The sequence below is a fragment of the Thamnophis elegans genome, chromosome 5 (genome assembly GCF_009769535.1).
Source record: "Thamnophis elegans isolate rThaEle1 chromosome 5, rThaEle1.pri, whole genome shotgun sequence".
NCBI lineage: Eukaryota > Metazoa > Chordata > Lepidosauria > Squamata > Colubridae > Thamnophis > Thamnophis elegans.
In genome coordinates, this window is record NC_045545.1 from 53,853,327 (window position 1) to 53,874,709 (window position 21,383).

Below are 21,383 nucleotides of genomic sequence, written 5' to 3' on the forward strand. Positions count from 1 at the left end.
AAAAAGCTAGTATTGAAGCTTGAAATTCCAAGTAACAGTCCCACAAAGTATACATCTTTTCTGTCCGAATTATTGTTTCTAATCAATTCTGGAGTCATCAAGGGAAACAGAATGTGTTTTAGGATTCAGCTTAAGCCTGTTCTCTTCTGATGATACACTCACTGGTTCCAAACACTGGGACAACAGCCCAACCATAGAACCTCCCGCTCCAGTCATGAGAAACGACGTTCAGGTAAGCACCAATGTTTGTTTTCCCTTACATTCCTCAGAAGAGTCCTGAAACATAGAATCCGAAGGCTGAAAGGGACCTCAGAGGAGTGGGGTGGGAATGGAGATTTTATAGTATCCTTCCCCTGCCATGCCCACCAAGCCACGCTCACAAAAGGAGTAGTAAAAACTTTTGAATCCCACCATTGTATTAGACCACCCTAGTCAAATGGTTATCCAATTTTTTTTGTAAAGTTTTTTATTTTTATTTTCAAATTCATTTAGATATACTTTCTTATAATTGCTATTTAACATGTCAATTTCTATTATTTTTCTGCCTGTATATTTACATTTTGATATTTTCTTATTTCCCCTCCCAATTTAATCATGTGTCGTCTGAGATATTTATTTCATGTTTTGCTCCTTTTTCTATCTTTTTTCAAGCCACTCATAAAATCGCTCCCATGTCCTGTAGTAGATTCCTCTTTGTCCTTTATTCTCAATGTCAACCTGTTCATTTCTGCACAGTGTAATATCTTCTTTATTACTCCCCCTTCCGATGGGATTTTGTCTGCTTTCCAATTATGTGCAAATACAGTTCTAGCTGCTGTTACTATTTGTACAATCTTTATTTTACTTTCAAACTTTAATGGAATTTGTATGCCGCCCACTCCCTAGGGACTCTGGGCAGCTCACAACAAATAAAAGCATTTAAAACATTTAAAATTACAGAATTAAAAACACAACATCCATTTCATCAAATGGGGCTGGAATAATCAACAGCCCCAGGCTTGCTGGAACAGCCAGGTCTTGGTTGCTTTACGGAAGGCCGGGAGAGTGGTGAGGGTCCGGATCTCAGCAGGTAGCTCGTTCCACAAGGCCGGTGCAGCTACAGAGAAGGCCCTCCCTCGGGGAGCCGCCAACCGGCATTGCCCGGTCGACGGCACCCGGAGGAGGCCCAACCTGTGTGATCTTATTGGTCGTTGGGAGGTAAATGGCAGGAGGCGGTCTCTCAGGTAGCCAGGTCCAATACCATGTAGGGCTTTAAAAGTAACGACTAGCACCTTGAAGCGGGTCCGGAGACCAATAGGAAGCCAGTGCAGCTCGCGGAGGATAGGTGTAACATGGGTGTACCTCGGTACACCCATTATCGCTCGCGTGGCTGCATTCTGGACCAGCTGTAGTCTTCGGACACTCTTCAGGGGCAGCCCCATGTAGAGCGTGTTACAGTAATCCAGTCAATCAAATATGAATCTTCTTTACTATATTTCTCTGGTAGAATACCCAATAAAAATACCTCTGGCTTAAACTCTACGGGTTGATGTATCATTTTCTCTAACCATGTTTGTATTTTAACCCAATAGTTTTTTGCATCCCTACACATCCACTACATATGATAATATGTTCCTGGCAATTGGTGACATTTCCAACATTTAGCTGATTTATACTTAAACATTTTTGCTAATCTTTCAGATGTCATGTGCCATCTCTTTGTATGCTATCACCATTGTCAATTTATAATTTCTTTCCCATAGTTGTTGCCATTTTTCTAGTTCTATTGTCTATCCAGATTTTTGCCCATCTTATCATTGTTTCTTTAATCTCTTTTTCTAAATTTATTCTAAGTAGATAACTGTACAATTTTTTAATCATTTTTTCATCTGTTCCCATGAGTATCCTATCTAATTCTGAATTTTCCATATTAAAACCATACTATTTAACATCTTTCTCATATGGTTGTCCAATATATTAACAAAAGTCCACCTCCATATTGCCTCACTATGTTATTGATGGTTAACTTTGCCATTAATTTATGTTTTTATGCCTTTCTGAGCCGCCCAGAATCTCTCTGGATACTGAGATGGGTGGCTTATAGTGAAGCCTCCTTCTCCTCCTCTTCCTTGTAGAACTTCCTGCCACCTTGCTGGGGGGGGGAGGGGAACAAAGACTAGACCACTGCACCCCCACTTCCCATTACAGTATGTCTCCAAGGGCCTCCAGGGAGGAAGAGCTCACGTGTTGCCTCCCTTTGGTCAGCCATTCAAGTTGCTCTTTTGTCTTTCTGCATTCCATGATTCCATATATTCCTCATTCCATATATAGCCTTATATTCTTTCCCTTCCCCTTATAATTCTCCGGAGAGCAGCAGTGAAGTCTCCTCATCCTCCTCTGCTTAGTCTTCCAGGGAACTGCTTGCCACTTTACTGGGGGGGGGGGGGGGAGGAACAAACCGAGGAAAAGCTGCACACCCACTTCCCATTCCAATGTTTCCCCAAGGAAGAGGGCTCACCTTTCAACCCCCACCCCCAGTCATCTCTACTTTGCCAGCAGGCATCCAAATAATTAGTCATTCTTCTCTCACTTGACTGCCATCACTGTTAAGAGATTTCAATTTGGCATCTTCGTTACAAAGCAATTAATGTCCATTCATCTATTGGGACTTGCTACCATTCCTCTGTCAGGGAACTGACAGAGGGAAGCAAAAATGAGGGTGGACAGATTTTGGACACATTCTGTAAATTAGCCCACTTGAGATATGTTGATTCAAAAAATGTTGCTCTATGATGCACCATTTCACCCAATTTAAGGTTACAAAGTATCAAACAGACACAACAGTTTTAATAGATAAACAGCACCTTGAATTGCATTCAGAAAGAAACTGGGAGCTACTGCAGCTGATGCAACAGGGATGTAATAGATGAACCTAGAAGTGCCCAAAACTGTGTGCTGCTGCATTTGGGACTTGTTATAGTTTCTGGATTGTCTTCAAGGGCTGTTCCATTAATTTTTATTAATTAGGGAATTTATATTGCCCCTTATTTGCACATGGTGACTCAAGGTGGCTTGCAGAATATAAAACCCTATATAAAACAATAAACTTAATAAAAGTCATATAACGTAGACCATGTTGTAATAATCCAATGGGAAGCAACCAAGGCATCAGTGACCATGAACAAGGCCTCCCAATCTAGCCAAAAATGCAACTGGAACACAAGAATTTTCCTAGCAATGGCTGCCACCTGGTCATTGGGCAGGAGTTGTGAGTGTAGAAGGATCCTCAGATTGCATACCCTGTCCATCCAAGCAAGTGTCACTTTGTCCAGAATCAAAACTGGCATGTCACCAGACTCTGGGACCAGAAACCCTAAGCCACTCCATTTTGCCAGAGTTGAGTCCAAATAAGCTCCTTCCTTATCCAGACCCTCACAGCCTCCAGACACAGTCGGCATCTTAATGGGATCACTTGCCCAACCAGGGATGAGGTATAAGTATTATCACCATATTGATGATACCGTAGCCCCTGCTAGCAAATGACCTCACCCAAGATTTCAAACCGATGTTAAAAAGGAAGAGGCAGCTCTGAGACACCTCATATTGTACGACCTAGAGTATGAACTCTTGTCTTCCCTGCAATTCCAAAAAACTGGCCCTGAAGAAAAGAGAATATTGCAAAATAGTGTCTCCCAAACCCAGTCCTTAAAGCCTGATCAGAAGGATACCAAGGTTAGCAGAGTCAATGACATTCACAACCTGGAGATCCAGGGGGAGGTAGGCAGGATGGTTGTACCCAAGCCTTCCAGAGGTTACTGGCAAGCACAGCCAATGTCATCTCAGTACTGGACTTTGGCTTGAATCAGACTTAAAAGGATCCAGTTAATCAGCTTCATCCAGAACTCTCTGCAGCTGAGCTCCAATGTCATCTTCACTTTCCCCCCAAAAAAGAAGGCTGGAGACCGGACAAAAATGGCTGAAGCAGTTCATCCAATGGTATCTTTAAAAGGGTTCACATCACCTTGTCCTTCAGAGTAGGCAGAATCATTTCCTCCTGCAAATAGCAACCACTTCTTGGACCCATCCACAAGCCACCTCCCAAGAAGCCTCAACTCTTAAGTGTGGGTCCAGAAAACAGCCACAAACTACAGCCACAAGGAATTTGTCCACTTCCATAGAAACAAGATATGTCAATACCAGCAGTCAAGTGGAAAAATGCTATTAATGGAAGCAACAAAGCTTAAGTAAATAAAATGTCAATTTAGTCATCGGTGTTACTGCAATTTGTCTCATTCCTCACCACAGCTAGTGATGTCACAGATAAACTTGTAACACTTCTTGAAAGAATAAACCATACCAGTAACATAAAATGTTAATGAAATCTTTATTATATAACAGCACTTCAGTGCATTCTATCACCTATTAAAACACAGCTTCATTATGGCATTAAATGAAGTTTTAACCAATTCTCATACTGTTTAAAAATACATGTTATGGAGGGGGGCAGCAGTGGAAAAGTAATTAGTATTACACAATACAAGGAAAATACTTGTCCTTAAATCTTGAATTTCCATGTTATTGCACTTTTCCTATATAATTGGTAAATTTGTTATCTTTGCTTTAACACTATAATACATCAGTTTTTTAAAAAAATAAAATAAAAAGTAGTACAAAATCCAGAGGCATTACAGTGGAACTATACAATTCTCTCATGTTTCATCTGCTCCTGATCAAGTGTAATAGTTGACCATCAATTTAACAGGCCTAAATGAAAATGGTAAAGAAATGCAGTGCTGTTTAGGCCCCTAAGAGAGTTTTATATGCAAATATGCTCTTCTCTCCCTGGAGTAAAATAAACCAATAATAATATTTTTAAAAGGATAACATCTGACTTAAGAGATAGTGGATATAGACAAAGCATTATATACATCTCTAAAAGGGCTCAGCACAAAAACACATTAAATAAAGAAGCAGTGCTGATGTTCCTCTCATTAAGTCTATCACTCTGGAAATAATAAGAAAATGATGATTCAAGTATCTCTCCTGACTTTCCAAATCCTTGTAACAGGAGAGGAAGGAACAGAAAAAAGAACTAACAAAAAGGAAGTGCTTATAAAAACTGTTAAATGGTAGAGCTTGTTTTTTAATTAGAAAAGCTAGAACAGTGTGCATTGCACAATCAAGCCATAAGCAATAGAAGTTTGAGGTGATACCAAAAAAAAAGTCAGTTGCCACAATCCATGTAAATAGCAATGTGACTGGTAGGAGCAATGCACCAGCAAGCTAAGGCTGCGACTTCAGCACTACAACAATGCAGTCTTAATCTGAATTTAAGGCTTGCTTTGTAAGCTAAAATGTAGCTCTTGTAACTCCTATGTAGTGTTTGTCCAGAACTTGTAAGGCCAGTTCCCAAATCAAAACGGACAATCTAAGCAATGAAAAAACTTCAATATTCACCTATGAAACATCAATTACTAGCACCAATGTCAATAATTTAATCCTGCCAGGTGTAATTTCTGCAGTTACATCTGTTTTGTAAACTAGCTGGATTTCCTTTGATCTGCATACATAGCAAGCTATTCTTCTGGAGCACCTGCTTAACTATTCAGTTGGCAGTAACATGTAAACCTTGCGTAGTACAGTTCAATAAATAAAGTATCATTCTGAGCATGGAATAATTGAGATAAAATTAACCAAGTTTTAATGGAAGTAGGGAGAGAGTTATAGGCAATCATAACTGGGAGATTTTAGAGAGATCTGATGTTATACTTTTGTCAAATCTCTTTGATTCTTGGTTTGACAGCTGGTATCCATCGCAATATTATGGATAATACCACATTTTGCTCCTATGCCTTCATCTTTGAAAATATTTAGTGTTTACAATTTATGCTGCATTTTTCATGCTACAGTCGGTAATAATAACACTAGGAAAACTCACAACTTTATAATAAATGGAATGTATCTTTTAAATTCAAACCTAATGTATTTTACTAGCAGCATCTTTAGGAACAAAAACATCCATCTGTTTTTTGCTGCTATGACATCTGTTTGTGCGGGCTGATAACAGCACAAATAAAAATAAATTCCCAGCAGAAAAGTGCAAGCATGTTTTATACTGAGAAGTGATACAGCCAATTTTATGTCAAGGGGGAAGACAGCTCCAAAAGAGCATGGTTTGACAACTATTCTTTTTTAAAGGCACAAGATAACCAGTGAAAAAGTAGCTGATTGGTAAAAGCTATACACAATGTGTTCAAAAACAGCTTCATTTTATATTACATAAACTATTTTTATACTTCCAAAAATATACTGACCAAGGTGCTCCCAATTCTAAACAAGGTCACTAGCCACCATAGCACAAACAAAAGATATAAAATAATACTGTCAAGTGACTGGAATGATCGTCCAAAAATACATCTGTGGCAATATTAGAACTTCTTATTCGAGAAAAGGTGCTTTTGTGTAATGTTCACAGCTATGGCTGCCTATTTTGGTAAATTTGCCAAATACTACAATTTTTGGACAGAAGTGCCAAAACAACTTTAGACTGCAACAGAACAATAAATGCAACTAAGTAAGAAGCAGTCATTTTAAAAGCATGATATCTTATTTTATTGCACACACACAAAGGTTTATTTTGGTAATGAGTAACACTGTGGGGCTACTTTTGTTTTTAGTGATCTACATAAGTAGGGTTAAGAGGCCCCGTTTCTGCTTTGTACAAGAGAAGGTGCCTCCTAGAAAAAAAGGTGATGCAGTTTGCACAGGGAAGGAAAATGGTATTTCTCATTCTCCAAACAGCTGAGGGAACACTGGTAGTTGGTCCCATTCTACATCCCTGCCAGACACATTGTATTTCAGCCTACATGTTCTTAAAATTATTGTGCTATGAAACGAAATTGTGTATAAACAAATGAAAAGCAATGTTTGTGTTAGAGTATGTAAATTACATGGGAAATATTAAATGATAAAGCCCAAAGAAGAAAATGATGGTCAGACACATCCATAGAAAAGTGACAGGTTTCTCTTAAATAGTCTTCAAAGGAATGACTTAAAAATACAAAGCTAACAAAATCTTTTAAAATAGCCAGTTGACATTAAGAGTTTAAAACAGTCATTGCCTTTCTTTAGATTCAAAGGGAAAAAAGAAAAGCAAAATCTGCCACAATTAAAAACATTTGGTTGTCCATTGGGTACAGACAATAATTGTTACTTGTCTTTTTATTTCAATATATCAACAACCTTTGGGTGAAGTATTGTCTTAAAGTTTGAAAAGTAATGGTAATAATAAAATCAGGCCATTGTCACCTATTTGTCAATTTCCCCAAAAGTAATTTGGTTCATAAATGACAGTGAGCTTATACTTTGGGATATTCTTGCAGTGAGACTTCCCCATTATGAGCTTTGATCCCATTGTGCAAACAATAACAGATATTATCAAAAGTCCAAATTAGTTCACAGCTCTCTGCACTGCAAAAATTAGAAGACTACCCTCCCTTTGGAAGGGACACCATCTTATTTCTTCCAATCATCCACATTCATATGTGTAACATTCAGAAAGGCTGATGTACATGCATCTAGTTAGCAGGAACTGTAGCTTAAGATGCAGTTGCATTGACTGCCAGATTTCCCAACTTAACAGTACTTTCTGCCTTCATCTGAATGGATAAGTAAAACCCCTTACAGACTACGGTCTAAGTTCCCAGGCTCCTAATTTATTTTTAAGAATGAAGGAAGCACTGTCAAGCTACATTAGTAGTGTGTATTGAAAACAGAAGTCTCTGGCTACTCTATAAAGGTGGGATTTCAATAATCTCACCTAAACCCTCAATTTTTGGCTGGTTTGTTCCAGACAGCCACTGAGTTGTCAGTGGCAAAGTGGTGACCCAGGTTCTTACATAACTGAACAAATTCACAATATCTTCAAGTGGAATCATCGAGTCCTTTGTTTAACTGCTCAGAGTACAATTTGCAAAGTCTATCCATTATTCCCTGCAACATAGGTTGGACAATGCCCAAGAGAGGGCGCTGAGAAGAGTCTCCATCCCAACAGGCTTCCATCAACTGCCAACATTCTTCATCAAAAATGGGAAGACGTTCAGGGCGAACACCTAAAAGAGAATAAAGAATGTGATAACATAATAAAGGTGCAAAGTTAATTCTTTGATCCATAACAACTTTCACTACAATGGTAAAAATTGCAGCAGTTTTCTTCTGTTATTTCTAGAAATAAATTTCATCCAAAGTTTTATAATAAAAGGCTTTGAGATAATAAATTATTTAGGATTTGTGGAAATCTGGATGGAGAATAAAAGACTGACGTTCAACGATAACAAAACTGAGAGGCTGTGGATTTGGGAGCTACTGTGTTCTAGAGAGCTTCCACTGTTAATCCTGGACTGGGTTGCACTTCCCCAGAAAACTAATGCAGAATGTCAAAGTCCTTTACTCTTGTGGCTCCTGCTCAGAGACCAAGTGGCAGCCATTGTTAGTTGGGCCTTTGCACAAATTCATCTTCCGTACCAACTCTTCCTATTTCTGGGTTAGGAGGTCTTACTTTCAGTCACTGATGTCTCTGTCACCTCTCACCTGGCCTATGACTATATGCTCTAAATGGGGCTGCCCTTGAAGACTAGGAAGTTTCGGTTAGGCAAAACTGCAGCAATACAAGTTGTTAAACATATAGCTTAGTTGGCCTGTGTGACACTGCCACCTTTGACTTGCATTTCTGGGTACAATCCAAATTGCTGGTGGTTAGACCTACATGGCACAATATTTGACTGCCCTACGAATAACATTTCCCTGCTCCCAAAATTCAGGTGGCCCTGATCCTATCTGGTTTTAGTTTTTTTTTCCTCCCTTAGGCATTGAAACAGTATATTTTAGATGCCCATTTTAGTATATGCTATGTGAGGTGTTTATTTATTTATTTATTAGATTGGTGTGCCAGCCATGTCATCTATTTACCCCAGTGGTGTCAGTTTTTATTGATTCTTACTTGTATTTTTATATTTTTAATCCTCTATTAGCAGCCCAGATTTGTTTGACAAGTAATTAACCATAAATATTGGGAGAAAGAGAAAAACATAAATAAATATTATGAATATTCTCAAGTATGTATGAATAAAGACTTACACAAGTAGTCTACTTAAAATTACAGTAACAATTTGCATAGACAAAATGCAAAAGGAAACAGAATTTTCTTAGTGCATAGAAATGTATACATAGATTTATACATACAGCTGCTGATGCTCTGATTAAGTAGCCTATTTCAGTGTTACATTGTACATATTAGTGGACCATTTACATGAGTAAATGTTACTGTGATTCACTTTTAATGTATTTATTTCATATTTAGTACATGTATCCCTGTCTATATCTCTGTCTTCAGAAACATGACACAGCTGCCATCCTGAACATGCAACAGAAGCAAATTTCTCTGGCCATTGTACAGATATACAGAATAGTATTTAAGAATGGCAATCTAAACCCTATCTAATGTCAGGCACAAGCGACCAGATCCAAATGTGTAGGGTTCAAGCTAACTATTTTATTGTATTCTGCTTGTAACACAGGAATCTCTCCAAACTGCTTGATACCTTTGGAAACAAATAAATGATGTTCCCTGGAGCTTGGGGCGGGAGGGAGAGGGCAGAGATTAATCCTGGATCTTAACTCAAGGTTAATTTCCTGCTTGATTCTTCTTCCCTGTCTAGTTGGCATTTTCCAACACTTCAGAATGCTTCAGATTCAAAGTTCCTGAGGAACTGGATGCCAGAAGGATACAATGAGATTTGAATGACATTTCCCTCATTTTCTAAAGAGAATTTTATGTGGCTTGTCTGAATTATTCCCAAATTTAGGGTCCTGATGGAAGGTTGAAAGACCAACAGGTAGCATTATCAAGAAATGCAAGAACATTCTATTACTCCAGCATTGTTTAAAACATTTTACAGATTTACAAACTTGGTACAAATTTCTAGAAGAATGATAAAACAATCTACCTGGTTTGTTCCTATAAACATCAAGACACTAAAATGAAGTATACAATATTATATGACATATTGAAAGTTGCTATCATATTGAGTGCTATGGAGCCTTCTGTTCCATTCTTTGTGTTTGTTAAAATAGGCTTCTATTAAGATAACATAAGTTGTATAAGTTGATGTAAGGAAAGAGATCCCCATACTTAAAAATACTTACCCACTAATCTTTTTCTGTGGACTTCATTCACATTCTGAAACACTATGAGGGTCAAATCTGGTCAGCAGACTGCCACTTTAGGAAATTCTGTGTATTCACCATCATTTCACAATTTGATATAATCTATTTGTGTTGCAACTATGCCTACCTCTTCGTACATTGTTCCAAAGATGATCCTTGCTTGCACATCTCTCGAAAGCCTCTGGTAATTTCACATGTCCTGAACAGATGTACCAGAATAGGATGCCGAATGCGTACACATCCACAGAGTTATCATATTTCCCTACAAAATATGAACAAGAAATATTGGTTGAAATCTACTTACATGTATTCATCCTCCACTACTAGATACTCTAGTAGGGCAAAAGCAGCACAAAGAATGGAAGCTGACACAAACCATTGTATCACAAATGTGACAACTTGGCCCACACACATATTTAAATATTTTTATATTGCTCTCTTGGATCAAGTAATAATCAACCAATCAGAAATGCTCTTTTTTAGAGCATGAAGCACTAACTGTATTAATCATGTGATTTCATGGATTTGTATACTGAGAATCTACATACTATATTCAGAGATATAAATCTTATAATATTCTGGCTATAAAGTAGGAAACATTTCCTCCAAAAAAGTTCAGTTGAACCAGAAACCAGGAAATGTTACACTGAAGTTCAAATTGGTTTATTATAGTGCTGGAAGTAAAGACAAGCTTAAAGAGAGATGGAGCTACAGACCATATTTATAGACTTTTACAAATTAGAATTTATATGGAATTGGATTTGGCAACCAGGTATTTCATTGAATATAACCAATCATGTGCCCAGTAAAGTGAGAAAGACTATTAGGTTATAACTATGAGGTAATGGGAGAAGACTACAAAGATGGAGATGGGTAGTAAGTAGCCTAAAACTACAAAAAAAAGTATGTTATGAACATAGTTTATTTCTAAGGAATTACTTTGCTTTCCTAGTATTCTGCATTCTTTAGCTTCCTAAATGACTAAGCAGTGTAGTTTTCCTAAGAAAGTATTTTTATAATGAGATAGTTGCCTACTTTGATGCTGGTTAACTGAGTCAGTGTTTTCCCTGGGAGAACTGCATTTGGGTTAAGAGCTTTTAACTTGCCCTCCCCCCAACTCCTTATACCCACAGTATTCATAAACAGTCGGAACACAATGAAAATTAGATTAACAATACTATTCAGGGATTATATTTTCACATTCTGATGCATTGCTAACATTAAACTCTTTCATAATTGTACCAGGGATTACTCCATCTTGGTGGAGATAGCATCCATGATTGGGTTGACTTCATCTGTACACCCAATTATTTCATTCATTTAGTAGTTTTAGAGAGCAAAGGAAAGAATCTCTCTAATGGCCCCAAATTATAAAATTTTGTTGTTCTTGAAATTAATTCCTTTTTAAAAACTTTTGCAAGACTGAGATCTATGAACAAAGTTAAATTGTTTGACTTCTCCTTATCATAAACACATGAACTTTCCTGAAAGAAACAGTACTTTTTCTGGTTTTCTTGGATGCAGACTATTTTACTGAGATTTGACTTTATGGCTAACAATCAATAAGATTTTCAAGGTAAATTCACCTGTGAAGAGTTCAGGAGCCATATGTATAGGTGTCCCAACAATACTTCCAGACATCATTGCTTCAGGTTTACAAAATCCCAGGTCAGTGATTTTAGCTCTATTGTTTTTATCAAGCTATAAAGAATATAAAATGTAACATACAATGACTCCACAACACACAATGCAATGATTATCAAAAACATCCTGTTATCAAATCTCTTTATTAAGCAGCTATAAACAATCCCTATTTTCAAAAGTGTCTTTGCTGAACAACGTTAACGAAGTCTGATACTTTGTCCAGTGGCATTGGATACATTGTCGTAGAAATAATTAGCTAGGATATTTTTTAAAAGTAGCCATCATTGTTGTTCCTATTATAATCTAATCTAGATCAGATCACATTTGATACTGGAGCTTCTGCTTTTATTAACTACATAGAGTCTCATACTTCATTAAGTTATTCAAAGAAAATTCAACACAAGGTGATATACAGTTGTAATCTTAACCATTGATTAGACAGAATTTTCTTATGAAATAAAAAAGTATCATATCAAATGCATTCAATTTTACTACTAGTACAACCAAAAAGATAAATTGATTTAGATATTGGAGATCCATGTATAGCAACATTAAAATCTATATTCAACCATTGAAATTTATTGGTTGACGATAGCCTAGTCACTGTCTCTGTACTCAATCTACCAAAGAGTGTTATTTGGGGGGGGGGGGGGGGGATGAATGAAGGAGCTCTATGGATCTTACTTGGGAGAAAATAATACATTAATAAATAAAAGCATCAGGTAAATTTGATACAATTGTTTTTATTTTACATGAAAGAGATTGTGGGCTGTTACTCTTCCTGAGGAAACAGGATATAGTGATAGTTTATTCATTACTTAGTTATATCAAGTATTGGTTATTGCAACATGTTGTTCATAGTTTCTCTTAATAATTATATTACAAATTGTAATTGTAATTACCCAGTGCAAAATACAGATATCACAAATCTGAAAAGGTTACCACCTGCTTATTGGTCACAAAATGTTAGTATTAACCTTTAAAAAAACAGGGTAGGGTATCTATCATCTATCTATCTATCTATCTATCTATCTATCTATCTATCTATCTATCTATCTATCTATCTATCTATCATCTATCTAAATGTTATATCTTCAGTTATGACTTTGTCTAGGAATTAAGATCTATAGGAAAGGTCCACCATCACAGGGTGCTCTTATCGGAAAAGAGTAGAGAGTATTCTCATTATGGAATGCATTTCCTTAGAAATTATATTTAGCTCTCACTCTCTCAGCTTTTATAAAATCTTTAAAAGCTCATTTCTTCCACCAGATTTTAAACGTTAATCATGTTCATATTATATTCAATTAATAAATATTGTATTAGTTGTTTTAATCATTTGAAAACCAGATATTTTCTGTTTAGCATGAAGGTCAAAAGTGTTAGGAAATTACCTCTCTTGTTCTTTAATTTTCTATATATAGAAAACTTATGTTTTTTGCTTCAGCAGAACAAGATGACCTTCCTGCATTTTACAATCACAATCATTTCTGTTTGTGTATTTGTAAAAGCAGAGGCATCTTTTTAGAGAATGACTTAAATAAAGCTCTTATTTTACCTATTGATGTTTAATTTCACTTGAGCAAATGATATAAAATTACAGCCACAAAGCTATCTCTTACCAGTACATTTTTAAGTTTGATGTCTCTATGAACAAGCCCCTGGCTATGAAGAAAACGGATCCCTTCAACTACATCCAGTGCAATCTGTAATCTTGTCTCCAGTGTCAAACCAGCCTAAGACAAAAGAAAACTTCCTTTTATCAATCTTTTAATGTGATTAGTAGTTCCAAGTATTAAGAAGTGAGTCTTGTATATGTCGAGATATTTTCTCAGGAAAAAGTTTCTTGGAGAAATGGTTCCTCTTAGAAGATTAGTTGAAAAGGTCACGGCATAGTTCTGCTTGTTCAATTCTATTTCATTCTGCTAGGCTGAATATGAGAATATTTACTGGAATACACCCACCCCCACACATACACATGGAAGTCTACATTTGTAATAAAAGGAGGAAGGAAAATGTTTCCAAGGCAGCCCAATGAGAACTCGGCATTCTCAACGCCATCTGAAGCAACTGAATATTGAGCATGGCAACTGAATAAGTTAGAATTAATTGTTCTTTTGGAATCCCTGAGACAATAGTGTGGGGAAAATTATGGTCTCCTCCTTGCGCTTAGCAGAAAGTTCCAGCGATAAAGAAAGTCATTTTTTCCCCTCTGTGTACCGTTTCTCAATATAAATAATATCTATTTAGCAAAATGTGGTGGAGAAATATAGAAACTAGCAAATAAAAATACTGCTTTGTCACTCCTCACATGAGACCTAAATAGCATTATTAAATGCCCATTTTCTTATTGGCTGGACATAAGCAGGAAACACAGAGATACTAACCTAATGTGATGTAATCTAATCTAAATTAAACCAAATCATACCATCAGAATTACACTTGAGTGGAAAGTGGAAATGGTTACAAAGAGCTACCACACAGGGCCACTAGTCACATAGGCATTTCATTTTCTTTAAAATAGTTTTTCCTGTTTTTTAAAAAGGTTTCTCCTTACCTTTAATCCAGTATAGAGGTCTCTGTGTAACTGTTCCATTATCAGTAGAACAGCAATGCTGGAACCTCCTCCATAACTGTAATCTATCACGGATCCATGAAGGTCTACCAACCGCTCATGCTTTGGCAGTGACCTAGATGGTGTGTCAAAAGTAAGACCCAAGTGGTCATTCTGCCTATTCGATTTCTTAGGAAAAGACAATTACTATCAAAAGAAGCAAAGCAGTTTTTCTAATCTAGAAAATTATTATATTTTAACCTATACTTCTGGAAATATGCAATTAGTTTAAAATATTGTTTTTAATCAGTGTTAAGATAAAAAGATTACAGGTAAATATTCTAACTATGAAAATATGCAAACTACAGCAAATCTGCTAAAAGGTGTGATGCCTCTTTTTGCCATGTTCTATTGATTTGATATAAATAGTCCTTGAGATGAGACCATAATGGGTCTTGTTCATTAGTCACGACAGAGGTTAAATAAAATGGGCTCACCTACTGACCCTCACTCCCTGCTCTTCTTGATGTGGCCATTAAATGAACAATCAGGTCATTATATGGAGCATAAGGTATGTGAGGGAGGTGTTTGTAGGCCTAGTGCAAGCCAAGGTCCACCCACCCCAGGACTCCCAAAGTCTCCCCCATCCTCCTGAAACATCTTGTGCTCCACTTCTCACCCATTGGGTCCCCACAGGACTTTTCTCACTCCCTCTATGATCTCACAGGCCTTAGGCCTAATTCCTACCTTTCCAGGACAAACACTTTCCTCATCACTAACCTTTTGAAGAGCTCAGAGGCCTTTCAGAGACTGGAACGGATTGCTTCATTGTGCAGCCACGTAGAATTGTGGCATGATTCTGGAAGCAGCAACAATATTTACAGCTATCAAAGTGTAATTCAGCTGCTGGAAATATAGTGGTCATCTCCTGAATCATGAAGTGGAGGGACAAAATGACCTTTGCTAATGTATTCTGCTTTTTGGAAACCTCTGGGGCATTCTGATATCACTGCCACTTTCAGAATCATGCTATGCAGCCAATGCATAAACTGCTCTGTTTTGCTGCCTTAACGCACACAGTCTGTACAGTTGGGATGGGGAGGAGAGAGGCAGGGAGTTCCTGGAGCGTACCTGCGATCAATGTTAAGGGCGAGTTAGTCCAGAGCACTGCAGTGGCCATAATTTCAAAACTAGGGTGTATGTAGTGGGTCTGTCATAACTTCAAATATCCATTGTTACTTTTCGAATCTCAAGTACTGTCTGTAATTTGGCAGGCTTCCTGTTCATTAACAACAAAATGTAATTGCACCCACCTCATATAGTGAAATTCTAATGCAAGATCATTCCAATGCTTCTCATCTGGTGGAACGACAGATTTGAGCGCACATGGGAAGTGTCCCCCCCAGGCATTACATAGGTACACCACTCCATATTGCCCTCGGCCCAATTCACGTCCTAGTTTTGGTTTGCCTGAAACAAATATTAACTTTATCAGAGTAAAGCATTTTCCATGGTCCTTTTTGATAGTATGTATTTTTCAAGTTTTATTAACTCTATTAACTTTAATCCCATGACTATGATACTAATTAATTGTATAAGTTCAATAATACAGTGAATTTCTTCATTGTATAATGTATGCAATTTATAATACCATACTGAATCAGATTTAGTTAAATATTATATTGATATAATGTAAAAGATATCTGCTTCCTGGCAGCTGCCATATTATTTGCTTTGAATTTTAAATGTATCTCCTGTTTTATCAAGTCAGGATGTATTTTTAGATTTATTACATTTTCAGTAGCTGCTCTGTAACTTAGTAAAACTATATCAAGCTATATGTACAATATTTCAGCTCTTTTTCTTGCCTTCACTATTATTTTCAGGTCTTAGGACAGTAAAGTACTAGTATTAAGTCTAGAGTTCTCCTTTTACAAACTAAAGGGATCTTTTGTGTTGCACAATGCAGCCTACTAAAGGAAGAGGGGTTAAGTGATGTTTCTGATTTCTGCCAGTACCTTTCCAGAATTTATTTTCAGATGAAACAGTAGACTGCAGAAAAAAGCACAATCTCCCTAATCCTGTAGAAAGAAACCTAAGAGTTAAAGTTTCATTAATAAATACTCTATATTAGAAACTAAGCATTTTATTTGCTGCTTGTTCTAAAACCTTATTCTCTGGTCACTTGATTTGGGGGAATTGTTGTCATAGGAATAAGCTACAGGTACATAACTTATTCTACCTGCAACTTCCACCTAATCACACAGTTGATTTATTTTTCTTCAATCTTTTCAAACATTAAAGAATTGTGTTCTGTTAATGTTGCTTCATACTATGTCTACCGAGTTATATGAAGTTTTGACTCTGTCTTTGACTCCAATTGTATAGCTCATCTGAATGCTGTATACTGTCCTCAACTTACGAATGGTCGCTTAGCCACCATTTGAAGTACTGATGGAACTACCTGAGGAGTATGTACAACCTGCATTCAAAATTCTGTTCAGGGTCCCATGCGGTCCCATGATCACACTTCAGGCACTCATCAACCAGGCTGCATTTATGGCTATTTGCAGAGTCCTACAATCATGTAACCACATTTTACAACTGTATTTCCTTCTAGTTTTTGGCAAACCCATGACCATAGTGATCCATTGGTTCACTTAATGACTGCCCCCCCCAAAAAAGATGGTAAAATTGGGTCTTTCATATGACTGACCCATTTTACAACCATCACAAGTTATAATCATGATGGGCAGGCTCTTTATTAAGGGACTTAGTTGCTCAACACAAATAGCTACTACTGGCAAACATAGATTAAAGCAACTATGCAAACCGTGGGCTCACCTTAGATCACAATTTGGGATATGGTTTATTTAAACTATACTAATTGCATGAATGCTATTATCGTGAGCCATGGTGCCGCAGTGATTAGAATGCAGTACTGCAGGCTACTTCTGCTGACAGCCAGCTGCCTGCTATTCGGCAAATCGACTCTGATTGGCTCAAGGTTGACTCAGCCTTCCATCCTTCAGAGGTCAAAAACATGAGGACTCAGATTGTTGGGAGCAATATGCTGACTCTGCAAATCACTTAGAAGGGCTGTAAAGCACTGTGAAGCTGTATATAAGTCTAAGTGCTATTGCTATTATTGTCTAGAGTTAGAATTAAACATTAGCCTTCTAAATTATGATGACCTATAACTTTTCCAATCATATTAGTCACTATGCGTACATAATATAATTGAAGCACCATCTACTTGTAAAATTGAAAATATTGCAGGAGAAAATGAAGCCAAGGCATTAATAAATAGAATATAAATAGAAAAGAGATGTGGCAATGCTCACCATGTAACAAAACATCTTGCAAGGACCTGCTTTCCAGTGATAGACGGGCAAGGCGAGGGGCATGGTCTTTCCGCACCTTCAACCAAAGATCTTCTGTTTTTTCAAGCCTACCTGAATGGCCAGCCTCTAGCTAATACAAAATTGATAAAATATAAGTAGATCTGTGCCATCCTTTGGATAATATCCAGATAGATTACTGACACAATATTCTACTTTCTTCCATTTAAAAAAAATTAAATAGGACCAATCAAAAACTTTTTCTTCAGCGCCGCTGTAACTTCAGTCACTGAAAGAATGTTTGTAACTTGAGGACTATCTATAATTATCCCTTGAGTAGGAAATCATAAGCAGCAGCATCTGCTGTTTTCAGTTTGATTTCTAGCTTCTGCCCATGTCTAACAGTTGTAGCTAGTTTATCTACTCTTTTAATGTAGCTCCAGATTCAATCCATAATATCAAATGCAACAATGTTTATTCCTCAGTAATATTTAAGAGTTGGAATATGATCACTACGGTATCATCACTTCCATTTCACCCATTTTAATGGCTAGAATAGCTGTAACACAATGCAGTCCTCCAGTTCAATAGAATTAGCACATGTGTTTTTATAGCTGTATCTCCAATTGTTAAAAGGACAATGAGAGATAAAATGGTATCCAAATGTTCTTTCCATTACCAAAGAGTAAAGAGATAAGCAATAGATACTCATATTATTTGAAAATTTGAGATTAAATTTGCTAATTTATGTTCTTTGTGGTTCCTTTTACATCAAACTGACCTGTCGCAAAGAAGCAGCAAAAGCTTCATGAGAGCTATTTAGCCTTGTTCGGAACTGGCTGCAGATGCTCTTTGCCAATCTGGATGCACTAAGACTCTCAATGGCATCCTGAGCTATCTCCCTTTTCCACTCCCTGGTGATAGCAGGTGGGCTCACCCAAGAGATCCGTTGTATTATCTAAAGAAGAAAAAATACATATATCTTATTGTTAGAACTCAAGTATTAAAAAGGATCTGGGAAGCATAAATAAATTAGGATAATGGGTGAGACTAGATAAATGTTATTGTTGTTGTTATATGCTGTTATATCCAACACACTTGCCATATTTTATCTCTGCATTTTTAAAATCAATTGTCTTTTATTCCAACATAAGATGCCTCTGAATCTTAATGCATAATAGAAGTAGCTATTTTCCAACTATGCAGATGGTGATATGAATTAATAGAAGACAATGTACTTAAGATAAATTTCATTAGAATGAATCAATGCTATTAAAATATTTAATACCTGCTTGATCTGTTCCCACAGCATCCGTGATACTGTTGAACCAGAGTGAAAAGTAACTTCTACGTGGTAGGCTGCATTCAATATCTGCAAACAGAAAACAATTATTTACCTGCAAATTGAAATAATTTCCACTATTTTTAAAGAACTGAATACCTTGGGAAAAGATTCATAAATAAATTGCAATAAATCGACTCTTTATGCCAAAAAGCAAACTGTTTTAGTCTGTATATGAATTCAGTCCATTCCCAATTTACCCAAGGGGCAGAACAGCCTGATTTTAAGGTAACCCCGAGGACATGTAGTTCAAAACAATATACATACATAATCTTATACATTGCTCAACTTCCTTAATATGTCAATTAGAATTGCCACCTCCAATTGAAATCAATTCTGCAGATTAACTGCTCACCCAACTGTATTATGCTGCAAACACAGCATGCATACAAATACAATGGCAAGAGGCCACTTTTAAAAAATCAATAAGATTGATTTTACTCAATATTAACTAATTGCTCATTAAATATGATGCACCCATATGTAAAATTAATTGGTCACAATCTACACACACATGCATAATTCTTTCATACACAAATGTTCACACAGAGAAAGTCTGAAGAAATCTGGATTTGGTAAGCATCATCTATAAATACTTACTCAGCATTAGATTCCATTAAGTCTAGTGGCTCATATTCCCAGGTAAGTATGCATAGACTTACTGTTATGTGTCTATGCATACTTACATAAGCATAATATATGCTGTTATGCTGATAGAATGATTTGTATACAATGGGGTGAAAATTGAGGAAAAAATACTTAGAATATGGAGTCCCCCCCCTTTTTTTTTTTTTACAAAGAGATAATAAATTGATACAGCCTTTGTGCTGGGCTTCAAGCACAAGGAAACCTGTACATGCTTACTATATATTAAGTTTTGTTTATTTCAATGGTTGATACTTCTAAGTAAATACATGTAGGACTTCATTTCTGCTCAATCACTGTCATTCCATTCCAGATGGTGAAGTCAAGTATCTGTACTGGGAAATCTCTTATCTATGGAGGTTATCTGCAGAGTGAGGATCCTATTATCTTACTGCTTACTGTATTACACTCAGCTACAAAGGCACTTTCTATGGCAAACAGATGCCACATATGAATAATCAAGGCAGTTCCATAATAGTCCCTTTTTCCCTTGAAGGAACAACTAATCCCTTTGCCATCCTTCTGCCATTTATTCATTTTCCACAGCATAATGTTCCAATAGCATTTTTTCAGCAAAAACGGGATGAAGCCTCCCAGTGGTTATTAGGAGAAAAACTCCAATTTTCTTTGTGTGTACACACTCCTTGTTTACTATGTTCCACATTTTCTCTATGTGATCAAAGAGGCTCTTTTTTTTCAACACTCTCCCAACAAACTTGTAAGGCAGATATTGGAATAGTGGTTGATCCACAGTCATATCCAAAGTGTTGTAGTTCAACCCAAGTTTCCCCAATCCAAATCAAATTGTTTTTGCATCACATTGCCTCTCAATCAGCTAATATTCTAGAAACAATTCTGTAAAATGATCTCAGTATTTTGTATTACTTTACCTGTTTTAAATAATTGCTTGTAATATGTACTGAAACATCCTGCTGAGATTTTTCCAGACTCTTCAGGCATCTTTCCAGAGTGCCTACAAAACTCTCTCGCAAGTAGTCCACAGAACTTATCAGTTTATTAGCTACCGCTTGGTTTAACCTTGAAATTATCAATTCCTGGATTTGCTTAATACAGCACTTAATGTCTTTAGAACTTATAGGCTCCCCATTCTCAGGAATAATTATATCTAAAAGAGATAGAGGGGGGAAATCAATATTAAAAGAAGTATAAGCAACTGCTCAAAATAAATGTAAAGTTACATTTTGTGCCTGAGTGCAATTAAATATAAATGCTAGGGTTTTAGTAACATTCTTCTATCCAACCCCATCCCACAAATTAAGCATTTTGTCCCTTGAGGTTAGTAGGAAAGCTAAGGATTTATTTAACTTTCTTAATGATAGTAGGACTAGTTTAGATACTGTAAAATCAAACTCACCTAAAAATAAGCCCTTTTAAGCTTTCTTATGGAGTAGAAATTTTCAAATCTGCACTTAAACTGTTCAGATTAATTTAGCTAGATTATTCCAATACTAGATAGTGAAATTTAAATTTAGCAACCCTGATTTCATGAACTTTGAATGTAACAAAGAAGAAACAAGATTTCCATCCAGATATCCCTCAAAAACAATGTTCATTATATTCAAAATAAGAAGGTAATAAATTTAAAACATATACGCACACACTTATTTGTGGTGGTATTCATCATTTGTATGAT

The 21,383-nt window shown here is 36.6% G+C and overlaps 1 protein-coding gene across 1 annotated transcript in view; it reads right to left on the minus strand.

The window, feature by feature from the left end:
• Nucleotides 1-4,344: 4,344 nt before the first annotated feature.
• Nucleotides 4,345-21,383, minus strand: part of DSTYK (dual serine/threonine and tyrosine protein kinase) — a 45,988-nt gene continuing 28,949 nt past the window's right edge. The window contains exons 4-13 of the mRNA XM_032217701.1: nt 20,620-20,855; nt 19,031-19,114; nt 18,524-18,700; nt 17,746-17,875; nt 15,715-15,871; nt 14,405-14,537; nt 13,470-13,583; nt 11,790-11,904; nt 10,331-10,465; nt 4,345-8,090 (exon numbers count right to left, since the gene is read on the minus strand). Coding sequence (XP_032073592.1) covers nt 7,903-8,090; nt 10,331-10,465; nt 11,790-11,904; nt 13,470-13,583; nt 14,405-14,537; nt 15,715-15,871; nt 17,746-17,875; nt 18,524-18,700; nt 19,031-19,114; nt 20,620-20,855 — 1,469 coding nt within the window. The 3' untranslated portion in view covers nt 4,345-7,902. The remainder of the gene's footprint in view (nt 8,091-10,330; nt 10,466-11,789; nt 11,905-13,469; nt 13,584-14,404; nt 14,538-15,714; nt 15,872-17,745; nt 17,876-18,523; nt 18,701-19,030; nt 19,115-20,619; nt 20,856-21,383) is intronic.